Below are 21,356 nucleotides of genomic sequence, written 5' to 3'. Positions count from 1 at the left end.
TCCCACCCATCCCTGCCCTCCTTCATCCTAAATCCTTAGGCCTGGGCTTTGGGATTTCTGGAGAATTGCAGATTTTTGCTTTGGGAAACCATGAAGGGACATGGAGAGCAGGGGGTAGCAGGTGTGAATTAAAGATTCTCTCTGTACTCAGCCTGCATTCCTTTTCCTCCTGTGCCCTGCAGACAGCGAGATGAGGGCCGTGTACCTGAGCTCCGTGCGCAGCCCCGCCCTCGGCAGCCGCTACAAGATGGTCCACAGGGAGTTCAACCCCTCAGCCATCTTCTCCCAGGTGGGGAGGTGTTGTCTTATACATTACAACAGCTCTATTATCATTCTATGTTGTCCTGTATGTCAAGAGTTCTCTTATCATTGTGGTGCAAGGATTCCATAGCCTCGGAGTTTCCTACCTCCTCAATGTTTTCTCACAGGCAGCTCCTCTAAGCACTGACTGTTCTTGGTCCTTGCAGCAGCCATCTGACTTCTCTGACTCCAGTTCTCACCAATCCACTCTTTTATACCACTTGTTCCTATTGGCTACAGGTGTTGCCTGTTATCATCTGACCTGCTCCTAATCTTTAGTAATAGGGTCCAGCTGCAGCTCCTTGGGGGAGAAGATTACATTCTGCTTTACCCATCCTGTGTCCCCCTGCAGGAAGGCAGGGGCTCCTCTCCTTGGGGACTTCCCTTGTGGGACCACAGTGAGGTTCTTGGCCTGCTTTGCAGAGCAGTTACAGCCTTTTTTTGGTAAATTGCAAGTTCCAACACAAGACTTCAGCCTGGAAAAGGGAAGGATCTGAGAAAACCTCAGAGCCCCTGGCAGGGCCTGAAGGGGCTCCAGGAGAGCTGGAGAGGGACTGGGGACAAGGCATGGAGGGACAGGAGCCAGGGAATGGCTCCCAGTGCCAGAGGGCAGGGATGGGTGGGAGATTGGGAATTGGGAATTCCTGGCTGGGCTGGAATTGCCAGAGCAGCTGTGGCTGCCCCTGGATCCCTGGCAGTGCCCAAGGCCAGGCTGGGCACTGGGGCACCCTGGGACAGTGGGAGGTGTCCCTGCCATGGCAGGGGTGGCACTGGCTGGGATTGAAGCCCCTCAGCCCCAGAATTTGTGTGTGGGAAGGGCTGGATAAGCCAAGGGCCCTCCTGCTGAGGAGCAGCAGAACCACTGCAGCTTTCCTGGCTGTTTCCCCCCAGATCCCCAAGCAAGACGTGGCCTATGCTGAGGACAGTTTCTGCGTGGGGGATGAGGAGGAGGAGGAGGCTCCCAGTGGCTGCAGCGAGGAGGAAGAGTGTGTGGATTTTGAGCTGCTCACCAGGGAGGGCAGCAGGCAGCGGTACCTGACCCGCAGGAGGAGGAGGCTGAGCCAGGCCCGGCGGGCAGGGAACGCTCCTGCCCCCCTGCAGAAGAAGAAACCTTCCAGAATCATTGTCCTGAGTGACTCCAGCGAGGAGGAGATGGGAGCCAGCAGGGAGAGGCCCCTGGAAGCGGGGCAGGGCAAGGGGCAGCTCCCCAAGGCTCTGCCCTCAGCCCCCTCTGCACAGCCCAGGAGCAGGGCTGGGGAAGCCACAGCTCCTCAGGCTGGGGGGCAGGACACAGAGAGGCTGCTGGGCCTGGAAGCTTCCATGGCTGGGATGCTGGATCCACCCCCAGAGCAGCCAGGCAGGAGCACATCCATCCCCCCAGCTGGATCTGGCTGCAGGAACCCGGCTCTGCAGGCTGCTGCTGAGGTCAGTGCTCAGGGAAAGCAGGGAGCTTCCTTGTGGGAGAGAATTCCTGTGCCAGGGCTCTTCTGAGGGCTGCAGCAGCGGGAGTCAGGAATCATGGAATGCTTTGGGTGGGAAGGGACCTTAAAGCCCATCCCATTGCACCCCTGCCACAGGCAGGGGCACCTTCCATCGACCAGGTTGTTCCAGCCTGGCCTTGGACATTTCCAGGACCATCTCCCTTTCCTTGCTTCTAGAGGCTTTGTACTCCCAGGGTAACCTGGAGTATTTCAGGAGTGAACAAATTAAACTGGGGTTAGATTCTCCCTTGGTCATGGAGGATGGTGGAACAGCAATGTGCACTGATTCTTTGGGTTTGTATAGAAAATCCTGGTTTGAATTCAGGGCTTTCAGCACCTCCCTGAGGTTGGGTTCCTGATCTCTCACACTTCCCAGCCTGATCTCTGTCCTTTACAGGATCCAGGTTTTGTTGAACTTCTCAGTGAAAGCTGCTGCTTTTGTCATCCAGACTTTGGGATAATCAGCTCAGCTCAGTGGGGAGATTGATACAGGGATTAAAGTATCAATCTGAAAGTGTTGATACTGCAAAACATCCTTTTATTGATTTGATGTAAAACTCCCACAATCTGTGATTTTCAACACTCACAGGTGCCCAGCTCTTTGAAGACCCACGGGAGCAGCTCAGGCTCGGCGTGTCCCACTGTCCCAAACCCTTCCTCAGCCACGGCTCAGATTTCCAGCGTTCCCAGTGAGCACAGCCCCTCCCTGGCTGGGATATCCCGTGTTCCCAGTGAGCACAGCCCCTCCCTGGCTGGGATATCCCGTGTTCCCAGTGAGCACAGCCCCTCCCTGGCTGGGATATCCCGTGTTCCCAGTGAGCACAGCCCCTCCCTGGCTGGGATATCCCGTGTTCCCAGTGAGCACAGCCCCTCCCTGGCTGGGATATCCCGTGTTCCAGGGGAGCACAGCCCCTCCCCGGCTGGGATATCCCGTGTTCCCAGTGAGCACAGCCCCTCCCTGGCTGGGATATCCCGTGTTCCCAGTGAGCACAGCCCCTCCCTGGCTGGGATATCCCGTGTTCCAGGGGAGCACAGCCCCTCCCCGGCTGGGATATCCCGTGTTCCCAGTGAGCACAGCCCCTCCCTGGCTGGGATATCCCGTGTTCCCAGTGAGCACAGCCCCTCCCTGGCTGGGATATCCCGTGTTCCCAGTGAGCACAGCCCCTCCCTGGCTGGGATATCCCGTGTTCCAGGGGAGCACAGCCCCTCCCTGGCTGGGATATCCCGTGTTCCCAGTGAGCACAGCCCCTCCCTGGCTGGGATATCCCGTGTTCCCAGTGAGCACAGCCCCTCCCCGGCTGGGATATCCCGTGTTCCAGGGGAGCACAGCCCCTCCCTGTGCATCCTGGCCGACAGCCGGGAGATCTGCTCGGGGCCGGAGGTGCTGTCGTGCCTGCGGGCGGGGCACGGGCTCCGGGTGCAGGTTTGCTCCCTGGGCAGCAGCGATTACATCGTCAGCAACCGCCTGGCCGTGGACAGGGTGCTCCAGTCGGAGCTGCAGAGCCCCGGGAACAGGAATAAACTCAGCCAGAGGCTGCAGCGCCTGCAGGGCATCTTCGAGAGGATCTGTGTGATTGTGGAGACAGACAGGGTCAGGCCAGGTGGGTGCTGCCAGAACGCCCTGCTCTGAGGGGCACGGGGAGTGGCTTCCACTGCCAGGGGGCAGGGATGGATGGGACATTGGGAATTCCTGGCTGGGAGGCTGGGGAGGGGCTGGGATGCAATTCCCAGAGCAGCTGTAGCTGCCCCTGGATCCCTGGCCAGGTTGGACGCTGGGGCTGGGAGCAGCCTGGGACAGTGGAAGGTGTCCCTGCCATGGCAGTGCTGGGATGGGATGGGCTGGGATTTAAGGTCCCTCCCAACCCAAACCATTGTGGGATTCCATGTCAGGAGCAAGCACAGCTTCATCCACGCACAAACATTTGTTTTAATCCAAAATCCAAACCCTGCAATGAAATGATTCCACTGGACAATAACAGATCTTGCTTTCCTGTGCTTCCACTCCTCAGGAGAAACATCCCGGTGTTTCCAGAGGACTCAGCACTATGATGGAGTGCTCTCAGCCTTGGTCCAGGCTGGAATAAGGATCCTCTTCAGCTCCTGCCAGGAGGAAACTGCAGCTTTGCTGAAGGAGCTGGCTCTGCTGGAGCACAGGAAGGACGCTGCCATCCAGGTGCCAACAGAGCCGGAGGGGCACCGCCGGGACATCCTCAACTTCTACCTGAGCATTCCCAACCTCAGCTACGCAGCTGCCCTCAACCTCTGCCACTCCTTCAGCTCCATCACAGCCGTGGCCAACAGGTAAGGCCAGCACAGGGCCTGGCAGGGGCTCCAGGCCCCAGCCTTGCACTCCTTCTCCTCCCCTGGAGCCAGGGAGAGCCTTCCTGCACCTTCCCTGCTGCGATCACTGCTCAGGGAATCCCTTCCTGCACCTTCCCTGCTGGGATCACTGCTCAGGGAATCCCTTCCTGCACCTTCCCTGCCGGGATAGCTGCTCAGGGAATCCCTTCCTGCACCTTCCCTGCTGCGATCACTGCTCAGGGAATCCCTTCCTGCACCTTCCCTGCCGGGATAGCTGCTCAGGGAATCCCTTCCTGCTGGGATCACTGCTCAGGGAATCCCTTCCTGCCGGGATAGCTGCTCAGGAAGAGCCCTTCCCACCCTCTCCCAGGAGCTGTCCTGTCCCATCTCAGCTCTTCACACATTCCTGTCTCTGACGCTGAGCAGCCCAGAGCACTGACACGGGCTCTGCTTCCACCCTCCCTCCTGCTGCCCCTCGCTCTGTTTCCCTCTGGCATTCCCTGTTTTTACTGCTCAAGTGTGCTGCCCACCCTGGGCACCTGTGCCGAGGTGATTGCAGCAGCTCCGGGTGCTGCCCCATCCTGGCTCCGGGGCTCCCGGTGCTGCCCCAGCCCGGGCAGTGCATCCCGGGCTCCCGGTGCTGCCCCATCCCGGGCAGTGCATCCCAGGCTCCCGGTGCTGCCCCATCCTGGGCAGTGCATCCCGAGCTCCCGGCGCTGCCCCAGCCCGGGCAGTGCATCCCGAGCTCCCGGCGCTGCCCCAGCCCGGGCAGTGCATCCCGGGCTCCCGGTGCTGCCCCATCCTGGGCAGTGCATCCCGGGCTCCCGGTGCTGCCCCATCCTGGGCAGTGCATCCCGAGCTCCCGGCGCTGCCCCAGCCCGGGCAGTGCATCCCGGGCTCCCGGTGCTGCCCCATCCTGGGCAGTGCATCCCAGGCTCCCGGTGCTGCCCCATCCTGGGCAGTGCATCCCGAGCTCCCGGTGCTGCCCCATCCCGGCTCGGGGGCTCCCGGTGCTGCCCCATCCCGGCTCCGGGGCTCCTCCCGTTCTCTCTCTTGCAGCTCGGTGCCGGCGCTGGCGGCGGGGGCGCGGCTGAGCCGGCCCCAGGCCGAGGAGCTCCATCGCTTCCTGCGCCACGACTTCGACCCGCAGCTGCTGCCGCAGCCCCTGCCCGCCAAGGGGAAGGGCTGAGCTCGGCACTCCGGGCCCTGCACTGCACTTTACCCAGTCGGGACTGGATGTAAATGATGTAAATAAACACTTGTCAAACCTCAGGGCGTGGGAGCTGCTCTGCCGTGGCTGGCACTGCCCCGTGTGTCCCCAGGGTCCCTGGGCCGGGGGAGAGCACAGCTCTGGGGGTGACCATCCCCAGTTCCTGTAAAAACCACAGTAGAGCTTTGGGGAGTGATGCTGAGGAGCCCAGCAGCAGCTCCTGCCAACACTGAGCCCCGCGTTTCCAGGTTAAAACCGGAATTGCCGGTGTTCCGTGTTCCCGGGACAGGGGTGGGTTCTGGGGGGCCCCGAGGCAGCGCCGCCCCCGTCCTTTGGTGCCTCTGCCCGGGCTCAGGTGCTCGATCCTTCCCCAGCCTCTGCTGCCACCGGCTGGAACAGCACGGGATCGATCGCTGTCCCCGGAGCGCCGGGCAGAGGCGGAGCTGGGAGAAATCCAGCCCTGGAGCGGGAGCTGTCCTGGGCAGCCGGGTCAGCCACTGCTGAGACCCCGCCTGCAGAGCTGCCCAGCCCTGGACAGGGGCCAGAGGAACCCATGGGGCTGCTCCAGGGCTGGAGCCCCTCTGGAGCCAGGCTGGGAGAGCTGGGAATGCTCCCTGGAGAGGAGAAGGCTCCAGGCAGAGCTCAGAGCCCCTGGCAGGGCCTGAAGGGGCTCCAGGAGAGCTGGAGAGGGACTGGGGACAAGGATGGAGGGACAGGAGCCAGGGAATGGCTCCCAGTGCCAGAGGGCAGGGATGGGTGGGAGATTGGGAATTGGGAATTCCTGGCTGGGCTGGGATTGCCAGAGCAGCTGTGGCTGCCCCTGGATCCCTGGCAGTGCCCAAGGCCAGGCTGGACACTGGGGCACCCTGGGACAGTGGGAGGTGTCCCTGCCATGGCAGGGGTGGCACTGGGGGGATTTAAAGGTTCCCACCCAATGCATTCTGTGATTCCAAACCAAGAGGATGAGGCCTTGCAGGCACCATTCCAAGCTGGACAGCTCCTGGATTCTGCTGCCCCACAACAACTCTGAGTAATCTCTGAGTAAAAAAAAAGCTTCTCTTTATTTATTACATTAAGGAAATGTAAAAATTCAAGCTGGCCCTAGAGTAAATTAAAAAGCAATTTCAGTTCCTTCTGGACTGCTGCTAAATTTATTATACAACCATATCCCAGAAGATATTTTAGCTTAAAATGAATCAAAACTTGGCAGTCATTGGTATCTATGTACATTTCTCCTTCCCAGGAGAAGCAGGACATGGAGGGGAGGAGCCTGGACAAGGAAATGCCACTTGGTACACATGGAAAAGCCAAGCATTGGCAGCAGGGTGGGAATGGAATAAAAACACCTAAAACCATAGCAGGGCAACTTTTCCAAACTAAAATCATTCCAGTATTCCCTCCCAGAGGGGGCAGCAGAACCCCCATGCTCTGAACAGCAAGTGCTGAACAAGACATCCACGAAGTCCATCAGATAGGAAAGTAGGAGGTGTTGAACAAGACATCCACAGAGTCCATCACATGGAAAAGTAGGAATCCTGCTCCTCACTGGATGAGTTTGGAGTCTCAGCCGTGAAGAGCTTCCCCACCACTGGGGCCGGGGTCACTCCTGCAATAAAAACAGGGATCATCAGGGGACGTGCCAGAGGGAAATGGGGCAGAAAAGGTTCAGAGAGCAAAAGGCTGATGGGACACAGCTCATGGTGATGGAGAAGGAAGGGAAGGAGCTGGAAATGAGGAGAAGGAGCCAGGAATACTCACTCTTGGTTCTGCAGGAAGCCGGTGTCTCGTGCACAGCTCCAGCCTGAGGGAGGGAGGGAAGGGAAGAGGCTCAGCCAGGGCTGACAGCAGCTCAGGGTCCCCATTTCCCAGAATTTCCACAACTGCTTTCCCTGAACCACACGCACAAGGTACTCCCAGGATCACAAGGTTTTATGGAAAAGTCAAAGGAGCTGCAGAGCCTGGGAGAGTGGAAGAACTGATAGCTAAATTCAGGGATACAAGGCTGACTTATGGTCACTGTCAGGAGTTGGACTGGTGATCCTTGTGGGGCCCTTATGGGTACCTCAGGATATCCTATGGTTATCTTTCCTTTTCCCACTGTTCAGAGGAATTTAACAAGAACCTAACGACCACAGAATTCCAAACCAATTCCAAATCCTGACTAAAAGCAATGGAGTTAATCCTGACAATGAAGAGCTCCCCTCTCACAAAGGAACTTCCCTCCACAGCAGCATATACCAAACCCAGGGAGGGCTCCCATTTTCCATCCAGAGCATACAGGGGGCTGTGATCCCAGGATTGTGTCTCCTGTGGCCAAGCTGTGCCTGGCTCAGGTGGCAGTGGCAGAGTCCAAGGAAAGCAGCATTACCGACTTCTTCTTGACCTTGTCCCAGGTGCCTCGGCTGCCCTGGGTGTTCTTCTGCATGCGGAACACGTGCCGGTCGTAGTCATTCCTGGACACAAGGGAGAGGGCTCAGCAGGGCTGGACCCCTGCCCTGGAACCTCTGCAGGCAGCCAGGGAGCCCCAGAGCTCCAGCTCCCACAGGGAACGAGCAGGGCTGGGTCACAGCCTGCACATCCCAGTGCAGGGATCACACTGAGCCTCATCCCTGCCATGGCTGCACATCCAGTGCAGGGATCACACTGAGCCTCATCCCCTGCCATGGCTGCACATCCCAGTGCAGGGATCACACTGAGCCTCATCCCTCCCATGGCTGCACATCCCAGTGCAGGGATCACACTGAGCCTCATCCCCTGCCATGGCTGCACATCCAGTGCAGGGATCACACTGAGCCTCATCCCCTGCCATGGCTGCACATCCCAGTGCAGGGATCACACTGAGCCTCATCCCCTCACATGGCTGCACATCCAGTGCAGGGATCACACTGAGCCTCATCCCTTCCATGGCTGCACATCCCAGTGCAGGGATCACACTGAGCCTCATCCCTGCCATGGCTGCACATCCCAGTGCAGGGATCACACTGAGCCTCATCCCTTCCATGGCTGCACATCCCAGTGCAGGGATCACACTGAGCCTCATCCGTTCCATGGCTGCACATCCAGTGCAGGGATCACACTGAGCCTCATCCCCTCCCCTGGCTGCACATCCAGTGCAGGGATCACACTGAGCCTCATCCCTTCCATGGCTGCACATCCCAGTGCAGGGATCACACTGAGCCTCATCCCCTCACATGGCTGCACATCCCAGTGCAGGGATCACACTGAGCCTCATCCCTGCCATGGCTGCACATCCCAGTGCAGGGATCACACTGAGCCTCATCCCTGCCATGGCTGCACATCCCAGTGCAGGGATCACACTGAGCCTCATCCCCTGCCATGGCTGCACATCCCAGTGCAGGGATCACACTGAGCCTCATCCCCTCCCCTGGCCCAGCCCATGTGACCAAACCCCAGTGGCTCCAGGTTCCCAGATGGTTCTGGTTATCTGAGCAGAGCCTGAAGCCCTGGGTGAACAGGGCAGGACTGAAGGCTCTGCTGAGGCTGAAGGCCAAGCCAGGGCCATTGCCAGGGCTGGGAGCAGGAGCTGCCCACAGGGAGCTGAGCAGCTCCAGCAGCACACGGGGCTGCAGGGAAGAGCTTTTCCCAGGCAAAGCAAGGCTGCAGGAGTGGTGGAAGTGAGCTGCTGTCCCAGCTCCAAAGCCACCTTTCTCAGGGACAAAAAGGGATCTTGGGCAATGCCCACAGAGAGCTGGTGGAAGAGCTCCTACCTGTTGATGGGGACCAGCATTCCCGGGCTGATGTGCTCACACTGTGGGGTTTTCACAGGGGGAAAGAGGCCTGAGGAGGGGGTGAGCGGGAGCTCGGAGAGGGCGAAATCCTCGGTGTCCCCGTCCTGGCTCCCTCGCAGTGCTGGCAGCTGTGGAGCCACCTCAGAGCTGTCACTCACCTGAGCCTGGAGCGCCTCTCCCCCCTCCCAGCACTCCCTCCATTCCTCCCTGTCCCTGCTGAGGCACAGCCCCAGCCCCGTGCCCAGAACTGGACACGACCCTGCACCTCCACCTTGGTCCGAGTGCCCCTCCAGATCCTGCCCAGCACTTGGCCGAGGGGTTTTGGTGCTGCCACACCCTCAAAAAGTCATTTCTGGTTACAATCCCAATCTCCAAGCTGCCCAGGCCTGCTCAGAAGGACGATGGCTCAGGTGATGCTGTCACCATGCAGAGGCTCCTCCCAGCCTGTGCAATCTTCTCAGTGCCACCAGCCAAGGGCTGCTACAGCACGTGAAGGAAAGCAGGCTCTTCCCACAGATCCCCAGGGTTGTGCTGGTGGAACTGGAGCAGCCCCCTGGCACACCCAGCAGGAGAGCAGTCGCACAGGAGCTGCTGTCCCAGGTTTACCTGGACCCTCCTCTTCTGGAGGGGTGTTGCAGTGAAGACGTCGTCGTGGTTGTCCTTGGGCAGGTGCTCCAGGAACTCCCTCATCTGCTGCTTCCGTTTGAGGGTGCCCACCTTGGCAGTGATCACTGGCTCCCTCTTATCTGCAGGACCTGAACAGGAATTGTCTCAGCCAGCAGCCATGGGGTTAAAATTCACTGCCACAGGCAGTGCCACAGCCCAGCCCATGCTCTGGTGAAATCTCTTACAGCTTCTTTAGGATCCTTTTGAGTTCTCACACAGTTTTTGCTTTCCAAAGCAGCTTCCCCACTCCATCTTCAGGGGAGGGTCACTGCAGAGCCTCCCAGAGCTGCTGCAGGGTCACACATCAGGTTCATTGTGACACAAGTGTGCTCACATGTGCCTTGCAGAGAGCAAACCCACAGCTGTGTCCCTGTGCCAGGAGGCAGCAAGGCTCAAAGCTCTGCTGCTCAGGGACACTTGCACTGAAGCCAGGCTCAGGAATGCTCAGCTCAGCTTGTGTCCATGGCAAACCTTAATCCAACCCAGCCCCAAATGAAGCTGCAGTGTGGGAATGGCAAACACCCAGAGAAGGGGACCAGACTGCCCTTGGCATCCAAGGACCCAAATCCCACCAGGACAGAGCTCTACAAGGAGCTCGTGACCTGCTGGGCCTCCAGGAGCCTCTCAGGATGTCAAGAGCTCTTTCTCCAGAGGGGTGAAGGCCAGAGAAAGTCTTCCTCTCATGCCAACAACTGGAAAACTCTACAAGAGGAAGGTTCTTTCCTTTCTCTTCTTGTCACCTCAGTCATTCATGATATCCTCCAACCTCCACAGCAAAAGGTGACCCAGCTCACTGCCACACCCTGACGTGCTCTTCTGGATTTATCCCATGGGAGCAGAATTGGTGAGGCTGGAAAAGCCCTCCCAGCCCATCCAGTCCAACCCTTCCTCAGCACTGCTCCATGTCCCCAAGTGCCACGTGCACAGGGCCTTGAAATCCCTCCAGGTATGGAATATTAATCCCAATATTTCTGGGCATCACACTGCAACACCCAGGGATGGGCACTGCAACCCTCCCTGGGCAGTTCCTGAGCCCCCTTTCCATGGGGAAATTCCTGCTGTGCCCACCCTGAGCTGCCCTGGCCCAGCCTGAGGCCGTTCCCTCTGCTCCTGTCCCTGTGCCCTGGGGCAGAGCCCGACCCCCCCGGCTGTGCCCTCCTGGCAGGAGCTGTGCAGAGCCACAAGGGCCCCTGAGCCTCCTTTGCTCCAGGCTGAGCCCCTGCCCAGCTCCCTCAGGGATTCTGCAGCCCCTGCCCGGCTCCCTCAGGGATTCTGCAGCCCCTGCCCAGCTCCTCAGGGATTCTGCAGCCCCTGCCCAGCTCCCTCAGGGATTCTGCAGCCCCTGCCCAGCTCCCTCAGGGATTCTGCAGCCCCTGCCCGGCTCCCTCAGGGATTCTGCAGCCCCTGCCCGGCTCCCTCAGGGATTCTCCAGCCCCTGCCCAGCTCTGTTCCCTTCCCTGGACATGCTCCAGCCCTCAGTGTCTGGATGAGAATCATTTCCCACCCACCCACCAGGCAGACAGAAGATGCTGGTACCTTTCTTCTCAGGTTTTCCCGACGTGGTTTTCCTGGGCTGCTGTTTGTTTGCTTTCCCCTGCTGCTCCTCCAGGTACTTCCCCTGGCACTCCTGGGCCGAGCGGGACCCCACGGCCATGGCCACCTCCTGCCAGAAGCCGCTCCTGTGCTTGGGGAACGCCGCGATGGCCCTGCGGGGACGGCAGGGACACGGTGTCACCCGTGGGCACAGCCCTGGCACCTGCCTGGGAACCACCTGGGCCATGCCCTGAGGCAAGCTGGCTCTGGCCTCTTCTTGCCCCCCCCGCATCCCTGGCAGTGCCCAAGGCCAGGTTGGACACTGGGGCACCCTGGGACAGTGGGAGGTGTCCCTGCCATGGCAGGGGTGGCACTGGGTGGGATTTAAGGTTCCTGCAACCCAAACCATTCTGTGATCCTGTGCTGTCTTTTATTCAGAACAGGTAAATTTATTTAAACACCTTCAACTGACAGATGTGTCACAAGATAAATTTCCTGCTCAGTTGTGCAGGTCCCCTCAGACCTGAGCTCCTGCTCATCTAAAAGAGCTAAACCCAAACTTGGCCAATTTACACTCAGTGTCTATTAAATATTGCCCAGTAGTTTAAGTAATTGGATGATGGATTAATTAAACACCCTTGCAGTTAACCTGCTAACAAACCACATCATGTTTAACCTGTTACTGCAGTCTGGGGAGGGAACCTGCTCCCTCTCCCCTATGGCCTTCACCATATTATACTGATGTTTCACTTGTGAAGAAAAGTAATAGGGAATAATAATTCTAATTACTATTAAGGAATAATAGGGAATAAAAACAGAGAATTGAATGGGAATATTTCTAATAGGGAATTAAAACACAAAGGAAACTTGGGAAATCATGAATCTGATGCTCCCCAATCCAGAAGATTCAACCCCTCCTGATGCCTGAGGTAATTTTTGCTCTGAACACAGAATGAGCCCTTACTTGTGAAGCTTCTGTAATTCCTTCTCAGACCAACCATCGCCTGCCCTTGGAAAGAGTTCCGGAGATTTCTGCCCCCTTGTGTCTCTGGGTTTTGCTGCTGCAGGCCTGGCACTGCTGGGGACTGCATGGTTTGTTTTTATCTGGGGTGCTCTGGCATCGCTGTCCTCGCTGTGCATTTCCTCGGGCTCGGTGTCAGAACGGAGCCTGTACCTGGCAGGGTTGGCTCTGCCCTGTGCCCTCGTGGCCCGGGCAGGCACAAGGGAAGCACTGGACTCAGAGGATGTTTTCCCTTCAGAAGGGGGCTCAGACTCTTCACTGGACTCGGGCCCACTCAGCCTCACCAGCACATTCCGGGAGGGCTTTGCTGTTCTTTGGCCACAGGACTTGTTTGCATCATCCCAGGAACCTCTGGAGCCAGAGCAAGGTTTCCGGTTTTGAGACACTGGTTTTAATACAGATTTCTTCTTCCTCCTGATCAGCAGTGGGGTGTCCTCACTGGACTGCTCCTCCTCATCCTCTGAGGGCTGCTGGCTGAGGAGAATCCTCTCCTTTCCTGGGAGGCGCTGCTTGGCTGACCTGAGGGAGTTCCTGTAGCCCTGCTTGTACATGCTCAGCTCTGCAGATCCTGCTGCTCTCTCTGCTGCCCCCGGGGCTCTGCTGCCCTGTTTGTCCGGCACCTTGGGCTTGGAGGAAGCCCCCCTGGCAGGGAGCTGGGATGGTTTGGTTTTTGTGCCCCTGCTTCCAGGATCATTCTCCTCCTCCTCCGAAAGGAGCTGCCTGCCCTTGCTGCTGCTGGCAGACCTGGGCTCCCCTCTGCAAGTGGCTCCTCTCTCGCTGCTTTTCCCTGGAAAAGAGGGAGCCAGAGCCCGTCAGGGGTGCAGGGTGGGTCCTGCTGTGCTGGCAGCACAGGCATCTGCACCCCCTCCAGAGCTTTACCTGCCAAACTACAAACTCAGAGCTGCTCTCAGGGCTCTCCGAAACTCTACTGACTGAGCAGGCACATCCCCAGAGCTCTGCTCTGCTCCAGAGAGCTTTTCTGCAGGAAACATTGCAGCTGCTTTAAGAGAGAAACTTCTGCTTTATATTGCACATTCTTCTCAGGCTTCTATCACCACCCAGATTCTACTAAACCCAAATTTTTATTAAAATCTCTGTAAATAGATTTTTTTGCCAATATTTCATTTTTTCCATCCACGTGAAAAGCAAAGCCAGGCCTCCAGGTCACTGGATTGGTGAACTCCAAAAAGTCCAAATCCCTTCATTTCAATTTCCAGAACGAAATCCCTGTGTTCCCATTATGTACTTAACAAAGTGATTTACAAACATAGTTCTTGTTTGGAGCTGTGAAACTCCACATGAATGCTACTCTGATGATTCTTCAGAGAAAAAGCAGTTGATCATTAAAATATTTGAATCCTTTCTTTGCATTAACAGACCCAACCCTACTTCTCCAGCATCCACTCACAAGTCCATTGATTCCATCAATAACTTGAAAATAGAAAAAAAATTTCATTTTTACCTTTACTTTGGCTTTTTGGCATTTCCTCTGTTGCCTTCATGCCTTCCTTTGGTTTATTCTTGGAGATGAACCTGGTCATTCTTTTGGGTTTTTCACTACTAGGCATCTTCAAAATAAAACAATTGACTCTAAAATTAAATTAATCTCCTTTTCTCTAGGCTGAGCCCCTTTCCCAGCTCTGTTCCCTTCCCTGGAAATGCTCCAGACCCTCAGAGTCTCTCTTGCAGTGAAAGGCCCAGAATGGACCTCAGGATTTGAGGTGGGACCTCACCAAATTCCTGTCTGATACAATCATCTTTCAAAACACCCCCAATTTTTTCCCTAGAAAGAATTCCCCATTATGTCAGATTTAGAGACCACAATTACCTGATAATATGGACATAAGACTAGTTTTTGGTGTGTTTTCTAATATTTTGATCATGTTTCCAAGATTTCCTTTCTCTTCACGTGTGTCTAAGAGCTGCCCCTGTTCTGTTCCCCACCTGGCCAAGTTTAATAATTCTATTTAAGTCACACTCAAGAGGATCTTACCAGCTTCAGATAATCCACCCATCCATCTTGTATGGTGACATTCAGCTCCTGATCCACAAACTCCCTCTGCCCACACCAGAAGTTCATGGGGGGTTTGACGAGGCGCCCGCTGCGGGTGTAGACCATGCTGGAGTCATTCCTGGAGGTGTGACTTGGTGTTATGACTGCAAGGCAAAGAAAGCCCAAAGAAAGAAGAGTTTTGTCCCAAATATTGCATGGACAATTCAGTTTAGCAGATTTCACAAGCAGAGGAACAATGTTGTGTTTAAACTGGACTGCAAGGGAAATGTAAAATGTACCCAAAGTTGTTCATTTCAAAGCATTGTGATAGATAACAGGACTGAAGTAAGAAGCTTCCCAAATGATCAAATTTACTGTGGTGAACTTTTTATTTTTACTTTGTTTAGAAGGTTATAAGTACTGTGAAAGTTGTTTGACAAGGGAGAATGACAAAGTAAAGTTGTCACATGGAACAGCTGCTCACTGAGACAAATGAGAGTGAAAAATAAATGGGAGTGATGAGAGAAAAGCATAAAAGCTTTTGCAGTGCTAGCAAGAAAACCTGATTCCAGCAATAACAAACAGCACAGTGGGCTTTGGGAAAGGCCCATTGGACAAAGACCCCAGAAAAAGTTAAAAGTTAAATCTGGGTTAAACCCCAGAGCTGTCAGTGCCTGTGGCAAGGCAGGGACTGCACTCAAGGGCTGAGCCAAACCAGGGGGCTTTTACAGCTTTACAGCCATTTCCTGGAAACACAACCAGCACAAGGAACCTTTCCACAGCCCACTCCAGCCACCCCCAGGTGTCTTTTCCAAAGGAAAGGATTGTAAAATACTCACAGATATTCACATGGTTCTCTGGTGATCTCTCATAGGTGGAGTTCCTCAGTGCAGGTTTCTTGGCTTTGCTCACTGAGCCTCCTGCAGGTTCCAACACATCAGTTCCCCCCACGGAGTCGTTCTCCTCCCCACCACTCTCTTGAACTCGTTCTTTCCTGATGGTTTGGAGTTTGAGACAAGAAATAACAGCCACTGAGGAAGCTGTTCTTTAACAAATAGGGAAGACCTGAAGCCCTGGTGGGCAGGAGCCTGGTGGGCCAGCCCAGCAGAGTGGCTCCATGCCCACATCTACAACATTTCACACTCCTCTGGTGTAATACCCTCAAAAAGAAAAGTCTCAATGAACACTTAGAACACTGCAGGGATAGAGAATCTCCAAAGAAGTTACCTCCTCCTTTCCTCAAGAAACTCCTCCACGTACTCCTTCCACCTTCTGGAGAAGCCGAACGTGAATTTCTTGATGAAGCGGTAGGGGAACCCTGGGGGGAGCACAGGGACATGAAGAGCAGCTCAGCAGGGCTGGCATCCCTCAGGGGACACAAGGACCCCCAGAGAGCAGGGCTGGCATCCCTCAGGGGACACAAGGACCCCCAGAGCCTGTTAAACCCAAACAGCAGAGGAACTGACCCACACAGTCCCACCCAGCACACTCCAGTCAGTCACTCAGCTCTAGGAAACCTCTGCAGCACTAGAGCCACTCTGCTCACAAGCCTTATGCTGCTACTTTTCCTTCTCAAAATATTAAAATAGAAATAAATATTAAGTTCTTAGCAAAGAAAGTAATAAAATCTTCAAGTCAGAGAGCAGCCAGAACAAGCATTTATCAGCAGGGACCCCAGTGCTGCAAGTGAGAAGGAAACACTGAAGTCACAGACACTTCTTTGGGCCTGAAAGAGCCAACAGTGAAGGTGTGTTGGGTAAAAAATGGTGCAACACACCTGGGGCACACCTGTGCTAGGGGAAATAATGCTGAGGGAATGGCTGGGGCTGGAAGTGGGGTGAGGCTCAGGCTGGAGATCAGGAAAGGTTCTTCCCCAGAGGGTGCTGGCACTGCCCAGGCTCCCCAGGGAATGGGCACAGCCCCGAGGCTGCCAGAGCTCCAGGGGGGTTTGGGCAGCGGTCTCTGGGCAGGGACAGGGGTTGGGATGATGATCCTGGGGGTCCCTCCCAGCTCAGGATATTCCATGATTCGTTCCAGCCATGCCACAGAGTATCTCTGTGTCCTCAGAGCTGCCTGTGAGCACTGACAAGCAGCTCATTCCCAGCCAATGTGCCAGAGGAGCACACAGAGCAAGCAGAGGAGAACAAATCCTATATTTGAATCTGCATGAAAACCCCATTTCCTTACGAAGCCCCCATGCTCCAAACCAAGCTGAGGCAGTTTGTCATTTGTAAGGCATTCAGAACCAGCAGCTCACCTTCCTTCCTCATGGCAGCTGAGTCAATCTTGCCCTGCAGCAGGTACACAGCTCCCGAGGAGGTCTGCACCTGGTTGTGAGTGACGCGCTCCGTGACGGCGCTGCTGTGCCACAGCAGCTGCCTCATGTCCCTGCCAAAAGACACGACAGAAATCACTCCCAGAAAGGATTCCAGCCTGGAATGCTGGCACTGCACGAAGGGGTGGGGATCCCTGTTTCCTGAGGGATTCAGGTGCTGGCAGGATGTGCTCTGGGCTCAGGTTTCCTCTCTGACACAGCTCTGACACTGGGGCAGGGGGCAAACTGAACGTGTCACTCACGGGACAGCAGCACAGCTTGGATGGGGCTTGGAGCAGCCTGGGACTGTGGGAGGTGTCCCTGCCCTTGGCAGGGGTGGGGCTGGATGGGCTTTAGGGTCCCTCCCAACCCAAACTGTCCAGAGCTATTTGATATTTGATTGATTTCTCTGAACCTTCCTGATTATCTCAGCACAGGACTCTGAAATGAGCCCCCCAGTAGTTCCCTGGATGCTCTCCCTCTCTTGCCCACACAAAGGAATTGTGTCTTCCTTGATAAAGCAGTCTAAGCTCTGCACCATTACCTCATGTTTGGTGTCCATGGTTTACTTTACAGTTAAATAAAAAACTGGTTCTTACTTCCTTTTCCCTTCCACACAGATTGCCGTGTTTCCAGCCAGCACTTTAATCCTCCAGCTGCTCAGGCAGATGGTTTTCTTTTCCAGAAAAAAAAAAGAACATAAATAATTTTGAAGTATTTATTATCCAGCACTCCTCTGTGATCAGATCCAATAACAAAAACAACTCTTTCAACATCTCCTAAGCTACAAATCTGATCTATTAGAGGATATCTAATCCTCAGCTCAATCCTGAAGGTGACTTAGTTTAATTCAGGAAAAACATCAAACACTCTTGGCCACAGTGAGGGAGAACAGAACAAGTCCCTTGCAATCCCAGCTTTCCCCAGGGAACAAGGGAAGCCTTGGGCAGGAGTGCTTGTGCCAGGCTCCCAGGGAAGCCCAAGGACTTTCCCAGGATGTCCTCAGAAAGGGAGGGATGCTGCAGGCTGCACACTGCTCTCCTAGGAAAAGATTCTGCTCCAGTTAAATTGCACAGGAGTCTGGGTGTTCCATAGCAAAGCCAAGCCCTTCTCCTCTCCATCAGCAGGGCACGTTCCTGGATGGATTCATGCCCAGCTGGGAAAGGTCTCTCCTCCCTGGAGCTGAGCAGGCAGCCAGGAGCTGGCAGGGCCCATGATCCCACCGTGGCTTGTACACACCAAACCAAACGTGCTTCTTTTACACAACAAACCCCAAACCCTGAACATCGTCATCTTGGAGTATGGAAAAAAAGGAACCCTTTGCATGGGAAAATATGCTGCTAAAATCTAAAGGAGTAACAGTTTATCCTCCTCTCAGTGCTCCTGGCTTTTGACAAGAAAAAGAATAACTTCAAGCCATCAGCCCAGAGGAATTGCTCATTTGCCCTCAAGGATTATTTTCCCCCACCTCTTTGTGTGCTTTGCCAGCAGGTTGATCAGCAGGAGCTTTATCCAAAGGGACCTTGGGGTCTTCTGCCCGCTTCTGCTTCCTTGGAATGTGGATTGGAGAGGAGAGCAAGATGCTACAGAAGGGCGGGGAGGGGTTTGCAGGATTGGTCTCTGGTGCCTTTTCCACTGCTGGAGCAGCTGGTTTTCTGCTGGGCTGCAGCTCTCTCCTGTCCTCATGAAGCTCTGGATGTTTTGCTTCTGCCTTTCCCCACCTTCCCTCTGCCTGATCCCCGTTTTCCCAAGGGCTGGATTTCACTTGCAGAGGAGAAGCCACTGTTCTTGGAGACATTTCTCCATCAGCATCGACCTCGACAGACTCCACCAGGAAAACATCCACATCATCCTTATCAGAGTCCAGGTCCCCTGCAGGCCCAGTCCCTGGCTGCTCAGCACAAGCAGCCTGGACTGAAGGATTCTCTGCACTTCTGGAAGGAGGAACATTCTGCTGAGTTTGGGTTGAAGGTGGCGTAGCTGCCCATTTAAAGGGGGAAAAAAAGGAATAACAAAGAAATTAGGGATATTTAAGCATGGCAACAGGCTGCCCAGGGGGTGGGGGAGACCCATGTCAGGAGGGATTTAAAGCCCTGTGGATGTGGCCCTTGGGGACAGGGGACAGTGCTGGGGGAACAGCTGGACTTGATGGCCTCAGAGGGTTTCCCAGGCTCAGCAATGCCAAGGTTCTCTGCCTGGAGGGAGTTTGTGCTTCCCAGTACCTTGGTGCTGCTGCTGCAGCTGCCACTTGACCCGCAAGAAGAACTTCTGGGGGGATTCCAGCACTGCAGGCTCTGCTGGGGGCACTTCCAGGGGCTCCATCCTGGGAGCCTGAGGCAAAACTGGCTCTGGAAAATAAACAGACAAACAAACCCCAAACCCATCTTTTGATTTGGGGAAGAAAAACTTTTTCATGGGGGGGGGGGGGGGGGTGGGAAATATGATTTTTAAATAGGCTTTTTATTTAAAAAACCACACAGAATCCCAGAAAGGTTTGGATGGGAAGGGACCTTAAATCCCATCCCATTCCACTCCCTGCTATGGCAGGGACACTTCCCACTGTCCCAGGGTGTCCCAGTGTCCAGCCTGGCCTTGGGCATTGCCAGGGATCCAGGGGCAGCCACAGCTGCTCTGGGCACCCTGTGCCAGGGCCTCACCTCCCTCATTGTAAAAAAAGGGTCACATCCAGCTTGGTGCCAGCTGCAAACCTGCTGAGGCTGCACTGGATCTCACCATGGCATCGATAAAAATATTAAAGATAAAAGCCAGCAGAAAGAGCCCAGGAAAATGCCCTAGTGGGATTTCAAACCCCAAGCAAGGTCCCACGAACCTTTCCCTTCCCTGCACAGACTGTAAGGAATAGTTACAGCAATTTGTTTTGATTTTTTTAGTTACAAGGTGGTTTTGAAGGTGTTGCACGGGTCAAGCCCACTCGTGAACACAGCAGAGGGAACAATTAGTGCCAGAGCGAGGCAGAGGAGGAGGAAACCAAAAGGCAGGGAATTCTCTATGATACAGAGCAGGGAAGAGACGTCAGCAGTGCTACAGACACATTTCAGCACTAAAAAACCCCTCACCACCCAACTGTTTTTAATCCCAGCATCTGGAGTGCAACCACCGATGGTGCCAGTGGTTTTTACACCCATCAGTGTTTTTTACACCCACCAAGGGGCTCTGGCTGCTTTTCCCAGATCTTGAAAGAACCATGAGTGGGAAACACACAGAGGGAAAATGTTCACACCTGAGACAGCTCTCCTGGAGAAGCTGTGGAACAAGCGTTGCTTCCCAAGTGTGCCCAGGCTCAGGTCTCATGGGTGTTGGTGTCAAGGGGCTTTGTCTCTCCATGGGCCTTCCAAGGAGAAAGGATTAAGGCAATGAGCAGCAGCATTGAGAGCTTTCCTTTCAAGAGGTGACTCTAGTGTGCTCCAAAATAATAAAAACTGTTTGGGGAAAGGAACTATTAATGATTCCTGTCATTTGGGATTGTGGACGGGTGTAAAGAATTAAAAGGTTTAGCCGAATGTGAAAATCAGGGACGTCACTTACTGCAGCACAAGATGCCTGCAAGTTCTATGAACTAAACTCAGGTTTACACCCTTGTGCTTTTTATTCCAGGTGTTCCGAAGGCAAACGCACCATTCTCACGGAGTCACCGAGGGCTCGTGGAACTCACCTGGTGCCGGCTGAGCGCTGCCCGCCCCCCGGGCCGTGCCGGGCCACTGCTGTCGGGCCGCGGGGCTCAGGATCACATCGGTGAGGATCCTGTGCCGCTGCTCCGCCCGCGCCTTCATCCGCTGGAAGATCTTGGCCGGCGACTCCTGCCCGGGCGGCTCCGGAGCGCGGCGCTTCGGCGGCCGCTCGGCGACGGGGCCGGCCCGGCAGTCGGGGCCGGCCCGGCGCTCCGTCCCCGCCACCTGCGGGCCTGACACGTGGCTGTCCGCGGCCGCGCCGCTACCCGGGCCTGGCAGGAGCTGCTTCAGCGGGGTGAGCGTCCCCGCGGGGATGCTGCTGAGGGACACCGAGCGGAGCGGCGGCTCTCCCCGGGCGGAGCGGCGGTTGGGGGTCGCGATGATGTCGCAGACTCGCCCGCGGCGCTCCCGGGCGGGTCCCTGTCCCCTCATGGCTGCGGATCGGCCCCGCCGCTCCCGCAGCGCTCCCGGACCGGCCCCGCTCCCCTCACGGAGCCCCGCGCGCAGATTCGAGCGCAGCCGCCGCGCCCGCCCATTGGCGGAACGGAGCGCAACTGCGGGCGGAGACCATCTCGCGCGGGTGCGGGGGGTGTTAAGAAATAGAGGCATTGCCGGACGGCGTTGAGGCAGGCGGCAGCAGGCCCGGAGCTCCCCTCTCCTCGGCACGGTGGTTCGGCCCGCCCGTGGGCGGGCTCCGCGGCCGTTGGCGCTGACGCGGGGCGGGGCCGGGGCGGGGCTGAGGCGGGGCCGCGCTCCATGGGAATGGCCGGAACTCACGAAAAGCCCCGGGAGCCTCGTGTGGTGTAGCTGAGCGTCGCCGGTGCCTTTCCGGCGTGCGGGAGGCGGCTGAGCCGCAGGAAGGATGGAGCAGGGCCAGGCGGAGGCACAGCCCGACTGCCCCAGCCCCGAGCGCGCCCGGACGGGCTCCACGGTGAATAACGAGAGGTGCAGGGGGCCGGAGCGGCGTCCTGGCCCCAGTGAGGGTGCAGGGCTGTTAAAAAAGCCATCAATGCACGCTATTAATTGGTAAATACTAGGTATAATTAGCGCGCTGGAGGCCTGGCAAGCTCCGGTGTGTCCCGGCTGGAAGATTCTGTAG

At 56.1% G+C, this 21,356-nt stretch overlaps 2 protein-coding genes across 2 annotated transcripts in view; one reads left to right on the top strand and one right to left on the bottom strand.

Annotated features, from left to right (window-relative positions):
• Positions 1-5,354, top strand: part of FANCM (FA complementation group M) — a 60,822-nt gene extending 55,468 nt beyond the window's left edge. The window contains exons 19-23 of the mRNA XM_066552502.1: positions 183-289; positions 1,192-1,725; positions 2,371-3,382; positions 3,791-4,082; positions 5,142-5,354. Coding sequence (XP_066408599.1) covers positions 183-289; positions 1,192-1,725; positions 2,371-3,382; positions 3,791-4,082; positions 5,142-5,271 — 2,075 coding nt within the window. The 3' untranslated portion in view covers positions 5,272-5,354. The remainder of the gene's footprint in view (positions 1-182; positions 290-1,191; positions 1,726-2,370; positions 3,383-3,790; positions 4,083-5,141) is intronic.
• Positions 5,355-6,328: 974 nt separating this feature from the next.
• On the bottom strand, positions 6,329-20,374 carry MIS18BP1 (MIS18 binding protein 1). Its single transcript, XM_066552206.1, has 16 exons — positions 20,242-20,374; positions 18,791-18,916; positions 18,037-18,548; positions 17,168-17,244; positions 16,512-16,642; positions 15,482-15,572; positions 15,094-15,248; positions 14,255-14,418; positions 13,724-13,829; positions 12,205-13,048; positions 11,244-11,413; positions 9,648-9,796; positions 9,021-9,169; positions 7,661-7,745; positions 7,051-7,093; positions 6,329-6,898 (listed from the first exon to the last, which is right to left on the bottom strand). Exons 1-16 carry the CDS (start codon positions 20,357-20,359, stop codon positions 6,807-6,809), a joined length of 3,012 nt encoding a protein of 1,003 aa, XP_066408303.1. The 5' UTR covers positions 20,360-20,374; the 3' UTR covers positions 6,329-6,806.
• Between the last annotated feature and the right edge of the window lie 982 nt (positions 20,375-21,356).

Source organism: Molothrus aeneus, chromosome 6, assembly GCF_037042795.1.
Source record: "Molothrus aeneus isolate 106 chromosome 6, BPBGC_Maene_1.0, whole genome shotgun sequence".
NCBI lineage: Eukaryota > Metazoa > Chordata > Aves > Passeriformes > Icteridae > Molothrus > Molothrus aeneus.
The sequence above is the reverse complement of the archived record's forward strand: the minus strand, read 5'-3'. Positions and strand labels throughout refer to the sequence as shown.

Excerpts from the sequence above, each read along its gene's own strand:
- MIS18BP1 (XM_066552206.1), bottom strand. The coding sequence starts at position 20,359 with ATGAAGGCGCGGGCGGAGCAGCGGCACAGGATCCTCACCGATGTGATC. Across the intron at positions 13,830-14,254 it reads GGGTGGATTATCTGAAGCTG|ATGCCTAGTAGTGAAAAACC; the intron begins GTAAGATCCTCT and ends TTTATTTTGAAG. Across the intron at positions 9,170-9,647 it reads TCCAGAAGAGGAGGGTCCAG|CTGCCAGCACTGCGAGGGAG; the intron begins GTAAACCTGGGA and ends GTGGCTCCACAG.